The following is a 14,791-nucleotide window of genomic DNA, read 5'->3' as shown; positions in this document are numbered from 1 at the left end:
GGATGAAGAAGCTGATGCGGATAAAGTACCTGATGAGGTATCTTACCCTGGAGAGTGGATGAAGGCATGCGATTGATAAGATAACACGCAGTAAGTACGACATCACCCCAAAACTGATGAGGGACATGAGAATGGAGAAGAAGAGTCCGAGTGGTCTCAAGGAGATGACGATTATTACGTTTTGCAACCCCATTCTGTTGAGGGGTATGAGGGCAAGACGTGCGATGCAACACACCATGAGATGTCAAGAAGGTACAAAATTGAGTAGATAAATACTCACGTGCATTATCACTTTGCAAAGTTTGAAGGGAAGTACCAAATTGAGTTTTTATTTCAAGGAAAAAGGATTCAAAAATAGAAAACAATTTTGAACGATCCTTCATCAGATATAACCATGTACAACGGGAAAAATCGTTTATAAAAGTAACAAAATACCTTGACCCCATTGTAGAAGAAACACGACTCGAACCCCAAACATCAGAATGAACCAAAGAAAAAGGAGACATAGCCCGACTCTCAATGCGAGGAGAAAAAGAACTACGAACATGCTTACCTAATTGACACGACTCACAAGATAAAGACTCTAAGTGAGAAAGACTAGGATGTAACTGTTTTAACTTATTAAGACCTGAATGTTCCAACTGAGCATGAATAAGTAGTGGAGATGTTGCCACCGAACCAACAAAAGAGGGTTGTTGAAGCCGATATAGGCCATGAGATTTACATCCGAAGCCAATCATCCTCCCCATACTCCGGTCCTGTAAGGAAACAGACGTGTTAGTAAAAGAAATGATACAATCAAGAGATCGAGTAAGTTTACTTATCGACACTAAATTAAAGGGAGCGCCGGGAACATAAAGAACATTATGAATGGAAAGAGATGAAGAAGGATGAACAATGCCAATACCCTGGGATTGAGTTTGGGAACCATTGGCCATGGTGACCATTGGTAAATTACCAAAAGTAGTGAGCGAGGAAAATAGGGATTTATTACCAGTGATATGATCGGTGGCCCCAGAATCAAGAACCCAATGACCCGAAGAACGAGATATGCTAGCAAAGGAAGTACCAGCGTGTGCATTGGTAGCAGTGGAACCAGAAGTCTGACGACCCTTAAACCATTTCAGAAAGTCAGTATAGGAAGGTGTTGGAGTTGAATCAGCTGTTAACTGTGAAGTGGAAGCTGAAGAAGCAACAGAACTCTGAATGATCTGAGCAGCATGAGGAGGAAGACCATGTAGACTCCAACACTTATCAATCGTGTGTCCCAGTTGGTGGCAATGATCACACCAAGGACGTATTTTGACACCTTTATGAGGTGGAGGTCCTTTGTGTCGAGAGACCAAAGCTGACGAGTCGACAGGAACAGAAGAAGACATTGTCAAGACTTTGGCCGGGACATGGAGAAGAGTCGCCCAGGTATTGTCCATGGTAGCTTCTGTGGGGCTGCCCATGATCTGATCACGGAAATAAGAATAATCTGTAGGCAGACCATATAAAGCCAGAGACATAAAAAATTTCTTCCGATTTTCAAGCTCTTCAATAGGATTGGCCGCAGGTGGGAGCAGTTCATTGAAGTCACAAAGAAGTCTAGAGACTAAACCCAGATAAGTTGACATTGAATCCTTAATTTGATGGGCACTGCGGATGGTCATGAGATCTTCACAAACTTGATAGAGTCGTCGAGAGGTGTTTGTAAAGAGTTGTTGAGCCTATGTCCAAACAGCTTTGCAGGTTTTGTGAGTACGGAAGACATTCCTAAGAGATGGATGGATGGTGGCTCGGATAATACAACACAACTGAGCGTCAACCTTCTTCCATAGAGGACGATCGACGGCTTGAACATCTTCTTCAGATTTAGTGAGATGTCTCATAACCTTGTCTAACAAGCCAAAGCTCAATGTGAGATGCCCATGAGATATAATTTTTACCATCCAACTGCTCGGAAGAGAGAGATGCAGTGATATGGTTAGTAAAGATTGAGGTATCTGACTTTGGGGAGCCAGATGTAGCCATTGATTAGGCTTCGAACTGCTAGAAAGAACAGTGCCGGAGGATAGATTGCCAACACCGCCCAGAAGAACCCTCTGCCCTTGCAACTCACTGGAAGCTGCTATTGATATCTCCTCTGTTGATAAACTCTCGCATTCGCAACCATGTCGACAGAGGAATTTCTGAGAAGGGATGCAGAGAACCCTAAGAAGTCCACCACGCCGGAGCAGGAGCAGAACCACCCCTCCAGCAGAGAACCGTAAGAAAAGTTCTTAGTTGTCGTCTTCAAGCCACCTCACAAGAGAGATCGGGTCCAGATCGTGGCATCCTGCTCGACGGAGGTGAGGCGAGGGCGCGGTGGAAAGGCCGATGCAGACACTGCGATCGTCGGAGGAGGAGCAGAGATAGCAGAGGCGAGGGCGCGGTGGAAAGGCCGATGCAGACACTGCGATCGTCGGAGGAGGAGCAGAGATAGCAGAGGCGAGGGCGCGGTGGAAAGGCCGATGCAGACACTGCAATCGTCGGAGGTGGAGCAGAGATAGCAGCCATCCGTTCAGAACGATACGTCGAAGATGTCCTCGTCGTGTTCGGAGAGCTCGGAGGAAGAAGAACTGAAGACGAACTGCTGCCCCGCGAGAGAGACGTCGTGTGCGTGTGCGAGAGAGAAAGGAAGACCCCGCTCGGCGTGCAAGTGCAAGAGAGAAATATAGACGGCGCTTGACGAGAAAGAAAATTAGGGTTTATTAAAAACTTGGCTCTGATACCATGTTCAAAGTAAAACCTAAAATCTCGTATATTGGATACCACGAGTTAGGGTTTTATAGAAAAGATGTATGTTATATAATTACAGAAATACCCCTATAAATATATGACATATTCTAACAACCGTTATTATATTTTCTATAATTTTTTTTTAAAAAATACTAATTTTTAATATTAAAAATTCTCGAACGTTCAGCTTTTGAAATTTTACTTTTTCTGTAAAATTACTTGCTCTATTACATTCTTAGAAAAATTTTCAAGATTTTTCAAGCTTAGAAATTATTTTTAAGCCATTTTTAATGAAGATATATCTGTCTGTAGAAAAGAATTTATTATTGTTTAAATTAATTTCACTTTTTGTGAAAATTTTATCACTGTTTTGGATATGTCTGTTTAATTATTATAATTTTTTTTAGAATTTTTCACCAATTAAAAATAATTTTAAAATTATTTTTTCCAAACTGTCTTATAAATCATAAAAATTCACATTTTCAAAATTTGAACTTCATTTTTTTCTAAATGTTAGTTAATTTAATTTCCCTTAGAGAGTACTTCAGGTTTATATCAATGTTATTTTCCAGGGTTTTTCCTATTTTTAATATGATCAAATAGGGAGAATTAGATGTTATGTCTAAGGGGAGGGTACATTTTTTTTGATTTTGCATTAAATGATATTAATTGCAAATTATGTACGTGTTATTTTACTATTATTTATTTTTTAGTTTACCCTAACTTAACTTGGATTGTTTACATAAAAAGAGGAAGATTGTATGTACCCCGTGGTAGTTTTGATGTGATCAACTAAGTTAAGTTGGGTTTTATAGTGTTTTGATTCTTGTGTCTAAGTGTGCAGGAATTTAGGAGCACAAGAAGTTGAGTGAGAGAGGCAGCTAACGAGAAAGATGGCACGGGAAGGAGTCAACAGTCTCGGTGCGTCCGAGGGACGAGGTGCTGTGGACAGTGGCGGATCTAGGAATTTAATCATGGAGGGGCGGCCGCGATCTGAGCATGGCGAATTTTTTTTAACAGTTAATAACTTCTATGTAATTAAAAAAAACAATTTAAATAACTTGGCATACAGGAGAAAAAGGTATAATATTATGAAAAAAACTCATACAATAATATTAAAATATTAAAGCAGTCGACTAACGAATACGTGACAATTGCATTCTTCGAGACTCCATGTTCTGAAAACGCTGTAAAATTAGCTCATTATCGACAGTATTAAAAACATCTTTCTTGATATAGACTACTAAACTATCATTCATCCATTCATCTCCAATCCTGTTTCGCAAATCTGTTTTGACAATATTCATTGCCGAAAACACTCTTTCAACGGTTGCAGTAGCAACTGGAAGAAGTAAGGCTAGCTCAATCATCCGATAAACCAAAGGAAACACACGGTTCTTCATTGTTTCAATCATTTTCTTTGCAAGAGCTCCCAAATCTGAAATGCCTTCAAACCGTTCATCTGATCTGACGTCATCAATATATGTTTCAAGCTCTTGTTCAACCAACATACGCTCATTCCAAGAAAAATCATCCTCATAAAAATGAGCCAGACGCACTAACTTCTGTGCATCAAATCTAGAGAACGAGTTCCTAGGATCAAGGCATGATATATTAATCAACAAATCTGTAGTTGTTTCAGAGAAACGGCTATCCATCTCCTGTAGAATAATATCGATAACCTACAATTTAAAAATCAAACAACAAAAGTAAAAATTAATAAATATGCTATTGTTTAAAAGAATTTAATTGACGGTAAACAAAAAAAGAATTATGAAATTACCTCACAAAAGATTTCAACATGGTAGTAGTGATAAAAATTAATATTTTTTCCATCTCTCTTCAAACGACTACGGCTGTTGATGTTATCTGTCATATTAATTATTTCAATGGAATGAGTGTTACAAAACTTCTTCACATCCTCAAGTAAAATATCCCATCCAGAATCTCTCAACTTTTGCAATTTGCATTTCACATTATTGATCAAACTCATCGCATTCACAATATTTTGATCTTTCTCTTGTAGAACGGTTGACAAATGATTTGTGATTGTCAATATACGTTTCATCAATAGTAGAATAAACACAAATTCATACCTCTCCATTCTTTCAACCAAAGTTCTACTTAAACCCTTAGAAGAACGATCACAATCATCAATCAAATTTTGAAGAACCTCTATAACAGATGGCCACATTTGTTCAATACGACATAAAGTTGAATGATGAGACCCCCATCGTGTATCTCCATGTCTAGCTAGACTAGTTTCTTGGTTTAGTCCTCTACCAGAACTAATCTCTCCTCTTTCAAGAAGTTTAACTTTTCTGTCATGCTCAAGTTGTCGAAGTTTGTCGGCCCTTTTGCAAGATGATGCAGATGTATTCACAATTGAACCAACAATCCACATGAAATCACAAACATATTGATTTGCTTGAGCAACAACTACAACCACTAGTTGGAGTTGATGAGCAAAACAATGAACATACAATGCATACGGATTTTCTTTCATTATCAGTGACTTTAATCCATTAAATTCTCCAGACATATTTGAAGCACCATCATATCCTTGACCCCTCAATCTCGCCACTGACAAACCATACTTAGCAAATAAAGAGTCGATTGCCTCCTTCAAACAAGCAGCTGTAGTTGTTGTAACATGAACTACAGCCATAAATCGTTCAATCACCTCTCCATATTTGTTCACATATCTAATAACAACTGCCATTTGCTCTTTCACTGAACAGTCACGAGCCTCATCAAGTAGTAAAGTGAACCACCTATCTCCAAGATCATCTAGAATAGCATTTGTGGTCTCAACTGCACAAGCATTCACCAATTGCTTCTGAATTTTTAGGGCAATCATTTGATTATTTCCAGGTGCATTCATTCCAACAACTGCCGCAACTTCTGGACACTCCGAGCTATACCATTTGAGCAATTCTAAAAAATTTCCTCTATTGGATGATGTCGAAGACTCATCATGCCCCCGAAAAGGCAATCCTTGTAATAACAAAAATCGAATTACTTTTAAAATGGAAGTCAAGCGTTTGCGATAAGCAACTTCAAGCTCATGTTTCCCTGATGAAAATGAATACTCCATACTTTCTCTTTGATTCTTGAAACCTTCAAATTGTATTCTTGCCTCATTGTGCGCACTACCAACTCCACCTACATGCTCATTGAATTTTTCAATTGCTTTTTTCCAATTTATGAAACCAGATCTTGTAAACACATCATCTCCTCCAAACCCTATATTACTAGGTCTAAAAAGATAACACCAGAAACAAAAGGCTGCATCCTTTGAAACACTATACTCCAACCAATCACGGTCTTTAAACCAAATCTCTCTGAAACATCTATTGTCTTTACTCATTTTTTTTCTTGGAAAATTATGGCCTCGAGGTTGACAAGGGCCCATAGCAACATATTCTTTTCGAATACGATCTCTAGCACCAACATAATACTCTTCAATCAATTTTCGTAAACCAGGATCAACAATAATTTCTACTTCACTACTCAGATTTTCAATATTTTCAAATAAAATTTGCGGAGGAGGAGGAGGTGGTGGTAGTTGTGGTGCAGGAGTAGATTCTTCATTCGGAACACTAGACGATTCAATTGAACTCCTAGGCCTCTTTACAAAATATTTCAACATTTTCTACAAATTATAATGTATGGGAAAAATTATCAATATAAAGTGATGTGAACAATTTAACAATAACACAATTAAATTATTTAATATCATTCGACACAATTCTTTTAAAAAATAAAATTAATTTAACATAAATTATCAATATTCACAAATTACAATTAACTAACAACTAATAAAAAAACTAATTACATATTTAGAGTTTATACAAAAACTAAATTACAAATTATCCAACCATTAAATATACAAAATCTAAATTTTTAATTATCCAATAATCAAATATAAAAAACAACTAAACATTTAAACAATCAAAATTTTAACTTGTTAATTGTATCATACATTGTAATCAAGAAACAATCAAACAATTATTAATAACATAAAATAAAATCTACTTACCTGAATGAAGGCTGAAGGCGTTTGGACTTTGGTGCAAGTAAGAAGATGGATCAGAAAGGGTTCCTCTTTTGTCGGCACTCGGCAGAGAGAAAAAGCCGCAAGAAGATGGATCTGGAAAGGTTCCTCCTTTGATCGACACTCGGCGGAGAGAAAAAAAGCTTTGGGCACAGGGCTTTCAGTTTCAACTTTGCCGCTTTGGTCGGCGCTCGGCGGAGAGAAAAAACAAAGGGCAAATCGCAAATCACAAGGTTCTGTGAGAGATAAATAAAAACATCAAAAATATAAAAAATAAATTAAGGAAACGTGTCAACATGACAACATGCTTCACAATTAACAAAACGGAGGAGAGAAATAAAAATATTAAAAAAAAACCTTTATATATGGAATTATGGAAACGTGTCAACATGGACGTGGACCACGTGGTTCACAATTAAAAAAAATGAACCGGTTTCGACTCTTCGTTTTCTTCGCTAATCGCTCGATGGCCGGCGCTCGTGTTTTTTCTCCGGCTGGCGGCTGCTGCGGCCTGCCGCCTGCTTGTGCAAAGTTTCTTACCTCCCCTGCTCCCCAATTTTTTTTTTTTGCTCCGCAGGCAAGGGGGGGCGACCGCTGACGCCGCCCCCCGGTACATCCGCCCCTGGCTGTGGAAGAGTACAGTGGCGCACAAGGTGTTGTGAGCGGCGCTTTCGAGGGACGAGAGCCAGAGCAGAAGATTGCTGGAGAAGGCTAGAAGATGGGTTCGGGTGAGCCTAATTCCGGATGGCCGAAATATGCCAAGCGAGCGGAAGCTTGGACAAAAAGTCAGTGCAGGTTTCACTAATAATCTGGTTTTAATGTATGACAAATAAGTTAAAGTTAGATTTGTTGTTTATCTAATTACTCTACCAAGTGTACAGGAGTTGACTAGTCTGAGGGACCCGACACCATGCTGAAATCCAGCTAGGTCTACGGGCCTGATAGCTGGTGGGAAGTCCAGATAGGTCTGTGAGGCCTGATATCTAGCGGGAAGTCCAGTTGGGTCCGCGGGACCTGACAATCGATCGAAGTCCAGTTGAGTCAGCGGACCTGACAACTAGTGGAAAGACCTGGTGGGTCAGAGGTAAGTGTCACGCCCCGGGGGAGTCCCTGTCCGAAGAAATTTCGGCAGCACCTCCCCTGTACGGGTGACAATCTGAAGCATTTATACAAAGCCCTCAGGGCCACATATACCTTGGCCAACACGGCCGGAATACTAACAAATAAATAAGTAAACAACCACGCAGTTATATATGTAGCAGCCCACTCGGCTGTACAAAATCCAAAGCACAACGGAAAATAACAGAAACCAAATACAAACCAAGACACTGACTGCTAGCCGGCTAGGCTTACATAACCATCAACCAATACAAAAATACACTCCAGAAACAAAATCGGAACACAAGCTAAATACACAAGTTCCTATACCAAAATAAAAGTAAACAAAATGCGGAGACAGATCTTCTGAGGCGACGTGGGGACCAGCAGACAGGATACTCCAAGCGACACCATAAACAACTTGGTACCTGAAAAAGATAGTGTCCACGGGGGTGAGTTCAACGACTCAGCGAATACCAATAGACATGCCTAGTAAGATATATCTAACAGCAATAAACATGGAATACAGCTTCCTAATAATATATATAGGAAAGATCCAAAACTGAAAGGTAACTGAGGAAGCTGTACTCACTAGGAACTCCTATCCAGACAAAAAGGGTCGTCAAACCGAAAGTGCCCTAAATCCTGTATGCATGTCAAAACATATGCATCCAACCAAATGCAGCAAACACAATCACAAGAAATAAATGCATCAATGCATATGATGTCAATGATGCGTCCTGGTCACCCCTGACGCCAGTCAATCATCTCACACACAAATGGCGAGACCGAGTGGGTAGGGTTGTGACAACCGTGCACTCTGTCGTCACTGCTCCTGATGAGTGACCGAGTGGACGGGATGCTGTTGGAGTACACCTATCCTCCTACCCCAAATCATAAATGGGGGAGCGCAATGCTCTCAACTCCCGGTACACGATGACGGGGAGTAATCCCTGCCGGCTAACACGTTGTGTCACACTACCCATGAGCGGACCAACGGAACTAAACAAAGTCCCTGCTGCAACACACACTGCCTGAATCGACCACTAACCCATGAGTGGTGGTGTGTGCAGATCCATGTAACTAGCGTTGTGCTCAACAATAATGGAGTCGACTATCGCACAGCATGCAATCATGATGCATGACACTAAGCATGACAATATCCTGATCAGCATAGAAGAAAAAAAATCCATATATATATAATATGGGTACCACAGTATCAGTAAGTTAAATCCACGAATTTAGGGTATACAGGTCCTCTATGGTATAACAACCTAGATCCTGAACATACCCCCCTCCATAACATATGTACTAACAATATGCACAGATCAAAGAAAATGGGTCTAGGTACACAAATCAGATATGATATACAAATATAGGTACACCAGCCAGGTATGGTATAAAAAACCTATGTATCAGATAATCTAGATACACATGCCCGAAATAAAATCCAGAACCTAGTCCTAACCTCAGTAAAACATGATATGTCACTTACTCCAGGAACTAAGATACTCATGGAAATAATCGCGAGGTATAAACATGGATACATGATCAGCAACAAACCGAACATACTATGGGTATCAAACAGTGACATACCAAAGACAAACATGATCATTGCTTGTAGCTATAAAATACTATGCATATCAAATTGACAATATCATAAAAAGATAAGTCAAGAGGTACCCGCCTTCATACGCAGGTCGTATCAACCGTCCTCAACAAGTCCAAGAGATCGCATCCAACTCAAATCCTACAAATACAAGGTATTCAACAAAACTAAGGATCTATGATCAACATATCAACTATTAATCCCTCTAATCTGATCCAACTCTTTCCTTCACATCAATTTAATTCCAAGAACACATAAACTAATGATCCACTTATCCAATCAAGTTCACTACCATCAACTACTAAGCATCATGAATAAACCTCAAAACTTACCCGAATTCAAGTGGGTTGCTGATAGCTCACCATCAAAGGATGACTTTAGATCGGAAGGTTGGCCGAAGCCATGGATCGTCCACGAACAGCACAGCTAGAGCTGCAATGGCTAACAACACCTACAAAGATTCCAAAACAAGTCACTCCTTGCAAATCCTCATTCCCCATCAATTGAAATCAAAGCTGAATACCAACAATCCCAAACTTGTATCCCACAAATTCTGTTACCTCACTGGCACAACACTTGACACCTTCTCCAGCAGTGATGAATCCATCCAACAACCAATATAGAATCGAAATCACTTCTAAAACTTACCTAATTTGCCCTCCTGTATTGAATCACAGCCAGAGAAGATCCGCTATTGGAGCACAGTAGTTAGTTCTAGGCGAAGTTGCTGCCAATAAACCTAACCGGAGCAGGTGAAGCTGTAGATTCCCAAAGCAATTAACCTAATAAAATCATTACATCCACTACTAAGCATTAGATTAAATTACTAATGTAAAATCCTCTAAACCAACTACTTACCCCCAAATTGATACTCTTCTTCTAGCCGGAATCAAGCTTATTTGGTCGGTACAAGCTGTTTGGAAACTTCTGGCCGAAACAAAGGAAGAGATCTAGCATCATGTTAATCAACAACATCACAATGTCCCACACCCAAGATGAAGGAAATCCTGTCCTCTGGTGAAAGAAAATGAGGACATGGCAAAATTAGAGCACGGTAACAACCAAGACAAAATCACAGTGAAGAGCAAACTAGGGCACGAGCACAGACCTTTGCTCCTGGTTGAAGCCCAACTCGAGTAGAGATGACCCTCGGATAGGAAGACCAGCACTCGTCGGCGGTCTCTCTGTGGTGATCAGTGTTGAGGACAACTGGAGTTCGGCTGGCCGGCGCTAGGGCAGAGAGATGACAGCCGACGTTAGGGCAGAAGGTGTGGCGGTGCTGCTCGGGTCGACAGGCGACAAAGAGGGTGCGGCGGCGGTGGAGAACTAGGGCACATGGGAGATGTGGCTGGCGATCAGCGCCGTCGCTCGGCGAGGAGGAAGAGAAGGGGTCTCGGCTTTATGCACGCGGGAGGAGAAGCAAACCGCCGCGGGCGACGGTTTGGGTAGATCGGTGTCGCGGGGGAAATCGGGAGATGAGGCGCGGGGAGGAGAAATAGAGGAAAAAGAAAAAATAAGATTAAAAGAAAATGAAATAGGAAAAGAATTAAGAAAATATACATTTCCTCACTCAAATGGGTAGCCTAAACAGGCTTTCCCGGGCCCCGTTTTCATCCCCGTAAACTCGTCCTTACGAGCTCCGAAAAATTCCCGAAAAATTTCTAAAATTTCCGGAAAATTCACTTATCCTTATTCGACATTTTTTCGGTATTTTACAGTAAGTCAAGTAACTGCAGTTGGTAAGTGAAGGTAAGTAACTAGAGGAGAGATCCAGTGAGAACGCGTTCCCATTGAGGGAACTGTACGCGTCGATCCAACTTAGGTCCATTTGTGAAGCCTAAGTTGAGATCTTGACTGGATCTTAGTCACGAGGAGACAGGATATAATTACCACCCTATCTGCTATGTTGTGCTAACTTTATTTTGTAGGGGAGATATAACCTTTGATTGTCCGGACTAACTTTTTCTTGCAGGGAGAATGTTAGGATCCTTGACGGTCGGCAAGAGGAGGGGTGAATAGCCCCTGCACAAAAATAAAACAAAACCTTTCTTGGACTTATAACTTAATTAAAAGAACACTTGCATAAGAAGGATAAAGAAACTAAAAGACAGAGACACCGAGAATTTACTTGGTTATAATCGAGAAGGTTGTTAATCTAAGGAAGTAAAGTGCACTAATTTCTCCTTCAGGTGGAGAAGCCTCATTACAACAATGACATCACAGAAACAGAAAGTATCTATAAGTGTTGTTTCACTATTTTTCATTGTTCTTAGCTTCTGAGAGCAGAGTTGTTTATATTGTCACGCCCCAGAGGAGTCCCTGTCCGAGAAAATTTCGGCAGCATCTCCCCTGTACGGTGGACAATCTGAAACTTTTCTACATCCTCACATACCTCAACCACAGGCGGCTAGAATAATAAAAACAATAAAAATACAACCACACATTCCACGCAGTTTATATAACAAGTAAACAGAAAGATAATACCCTGACTCGAAATCCACCCTACTCAACTACACTCCTAAAGCTCAAATCCGACGAACTCACCTCTTCTGCCGTCCAGGCAGGCATGTAGTAGAATAAAATCTAAATCATACCAAAAGTCCATCAAACGGAAGGATTCCATACAATATCCATATGTAAAATCCAAAACAAGACTAAAACAAAGTCTGATAGAGAAAAGCTAAAATAAAATATCCAAGTATCAAATCAACCAAGTCTAAAACATAGTCAAATGAGAAGCATAAACAAAACCAAAGATAACTATAGCTGGTGGTCTGCAGGGGACTAGCAACTGGAACTCTCTCTCCTGACAGCATCAACCTGAAATATAACAACAATGGAGGCGGGGTGAGTCCAACACTCAGCAGGTACAATTGATATGCAAAGTAAAGAAATAACACCTAGCACTAATCATGCGTACAGTCTCCTGATAAAAATAAAGATAAATGTAAACCGAAGTAGACAGGAGAGAATCTGTACTAACCAGGACCCGGTATAAGGACAAACAGTCTGAAAGGTATAGAAGACATGTATGCATGTCAAACTTTGGTATCCAAACAATATGCAGCATATAAATGCAGCAAACACAATCACAAACAATAAATGCATCATGCATATGATGCCAATGTCATGGTCACCCCTGACGCCAGTCAGCCAGCACATAACAAAAGTGGGACCGAGTGGGTAGAGCTGTGACAACCGTGCACTCTGCATCACTACCCCTGATGAGTGACCGAGTGGACGGGATGCTGTCGGAGTACACACGTACTCCTACCCCAAATCATAAATGGGGGAGCGAAATGCTCTCAACTCCCGGTACTCTATGACGGGGAGGGATCTCTAACGTGCTATACGCTGCGTCACACTACCCATGAGCGGACCAACGGAGCACCGGAAGAGCCAAACTGACGTGCTACCACGCTGTGTCATGCTACCCATGAGCGTCACAACGGAGCACCGAACAGTGATGAAACTGGCAATGTGCTCAACAATAATGGAGCAATCTATCGCACAGCATGCGATCATGCAAATGATGCATATCACTAAGCATGGTAATATACTAAACCAACCTCTGGACATATAATAATGGGCACCATAGTGAATAAATCATATCAAGATATACTGATCAATAAGGTATCAAACCTAGGTCCTGAACATGTGAAACATGGTTATATCACTACCTATGAGCATGAAAAATCAGGTACGAGATCAATACGAGATGCAAACAAAGAACCAATAAAACAGGTAGCATGTATTGGGCAGTGATTAATCGAAACAAATAAGAAACACAATTAATGCAACATGTTAATTTCATTACTAAGCATATCAAAGACAATAAGTCAAAAGTACCCGCCTCCGACAAAAGAAAGGTCCAATTCTGACTCCGAGATACTCGTCTCGCGTCAAAATCCTGTGTCAAACGATATACATACATTTATTTAGCTAGAACTCAACGAATAGCTAAATAAAATCTCAACGACCAATAGGATAAAATCCTAATCAACCTACATAAACATCTCTTTCTAACACAACTAACAATCCAATCTACATAACAGAAATTCATTGGCCGAAAACACTTACACTGATCTAATCAAAATGGTGATCAAGAAAATAACCAGCCATTCAGTGTTGTGGTGGCTGGAATCCAACAACTTCGAACCAATCACCCACTGCTATCCAGAAGAAAACAAATCCCAAAATAAATCAATCAGGAGTTCTTACAGTAAGATATCAAATTCTCTACAGCATGTCTCACGATCTAAAATAATCAAATTACACTACGATCTACTACTAAGACCAAAACCCAATATCTTACCTGAATTCACAGCTAAGTGACTGCGGTGAAAGGTTGCTTGCCGCCGAATTTGAACAAGCAATTGTATCTTGATCCACAGCACACAAAAACCCGCTGTACTTCTTCCTTCAATTCACAGTCCTCACCTCTGTGGACTAAGGTCCTCTATTGCTGATCAAATAACACTACAGCCCCACTTCCTCACCAATCTGTGACCTCCCAAGATCGACTAGGGCACGCTACTGTGGCTGGAACAGAGGTTATCAGAGGAGAACCAGTGTAGAGAAACGACTACCCTCGGTTGGCTCTCGTCGGCCGGTGAAGATAGCATCGACAGAAGAGAGGAGAAGAGAGTCTTCGGCGTGAACGGCTGTGAACCCAAAACTAGGGCACATAAATCGGTCGAATAGGTGGTGGTGGTGGAGACGACTACGACAGAGAAGAAATTGGCCGGCGGAGATGCTAGGGCACCGAGGCGGATGACATGCGCTGCCGGCGATTGGCGTCGCAGGAAGGAAGATCGTCAGTGCTGTGAGGGCTCGGGAGATAAGAACAAAAATGGAGGCTCGCGGCTCGCTAGGGCACAAGGACGGCGTCGCTAGGTCGGCAGTACTCCGGCGGCGTCGGCTGTGTGCTGTGGCGCTTGGCATCCCGACGGTAGTGAAGAGGAGCGTCGCTGGCGAGGAGAGGGAGAAGGTAACCGCCGTGGCCGGCGGTTAGGGCAGAGAGAGGCGCGAGGGGGAGGCGTCGGCGCGAGAAGGGTTGGGTGAGAGTTTCGGCAGGGAGAAGAAAAGAAATAAAGAAAAATAAAAGAAAAAGGAAATGTAAATATAAACATTTCCTCACTTAAACGGGGTAGCCTAAACAGGCTTTTCCGGGCCCCGTTTTTGTCCCTGTTAACTCATCCATACGAGCTCCGAAAAATTTCCAAAAATTTCAGAAAATTCCCTTATTAATATTCGCCTATTTT

The 14,791-nt window shown here is 41.1% G+C and overlaps 1 protein-coding gene across 1 annotated transcript; it reads right to left on the bottom strand.

The window, feature by feature from the left end:
- Window positions 1-3,899: 3,899 nt before the first annotated feature.
- On the bottom strand, window positions 3,900-5,860 carry LOC122048627 (zinc finger MYM-type protein 1-like). Its single transcript, XM_042610173.1, has 2 exons — window positions 4,937-5,860; window positions 3,900-4,445 (listed from the first exon to the last, which is right to left on the bottom strand). The coding sequence occupies exons 1-2, from the start codon at window positions 5,858-5,860 to the stop codon at window positions 3,900-3,902; spliced, it is 1,470 nt and encodes a 489-aa protein (XP_042466107.1).
- Window positions 5,861-14,791: the final 8,931 nt, after the last annotated feature.

This window comes from Zingiber officinale, chromosome 2B (genome assembly GCF_018446385.1).
Source record: "Zingiber officinale cultivar Zhangliang chromosome 2B, Zo_v1.1, whole genome shotgun sequence".
Taxonomy (NCBI): domain Eukaryota; kingdom Viridiplantae; phylum Streptophyta; class Magnoliopsida; order Zingiberales; family Zingiberaceae; genus Zingiber; species Zingiber officinale.
Note: the sequence above shows the minus strand (reverse complement) of the source record. Positions and strands in the feature narration are given on the sequence as shown.

Coding starts and splice junctions, on each gene's coding strand:
- LOC122048627 (XM_042610173.1), bottom strand. CDS start 5,860: ATGGAGTATTCATTTTCATCAGGGAAACATGAGCTTGAAGTTGCTTAT. Junction 4,446..4,936: donor TGTGGCCATCTGTTATAGAG/GTTCTTCAAAAT, acceptor TTTAAATTGTAG/GTTATCGATATTATTCTACA.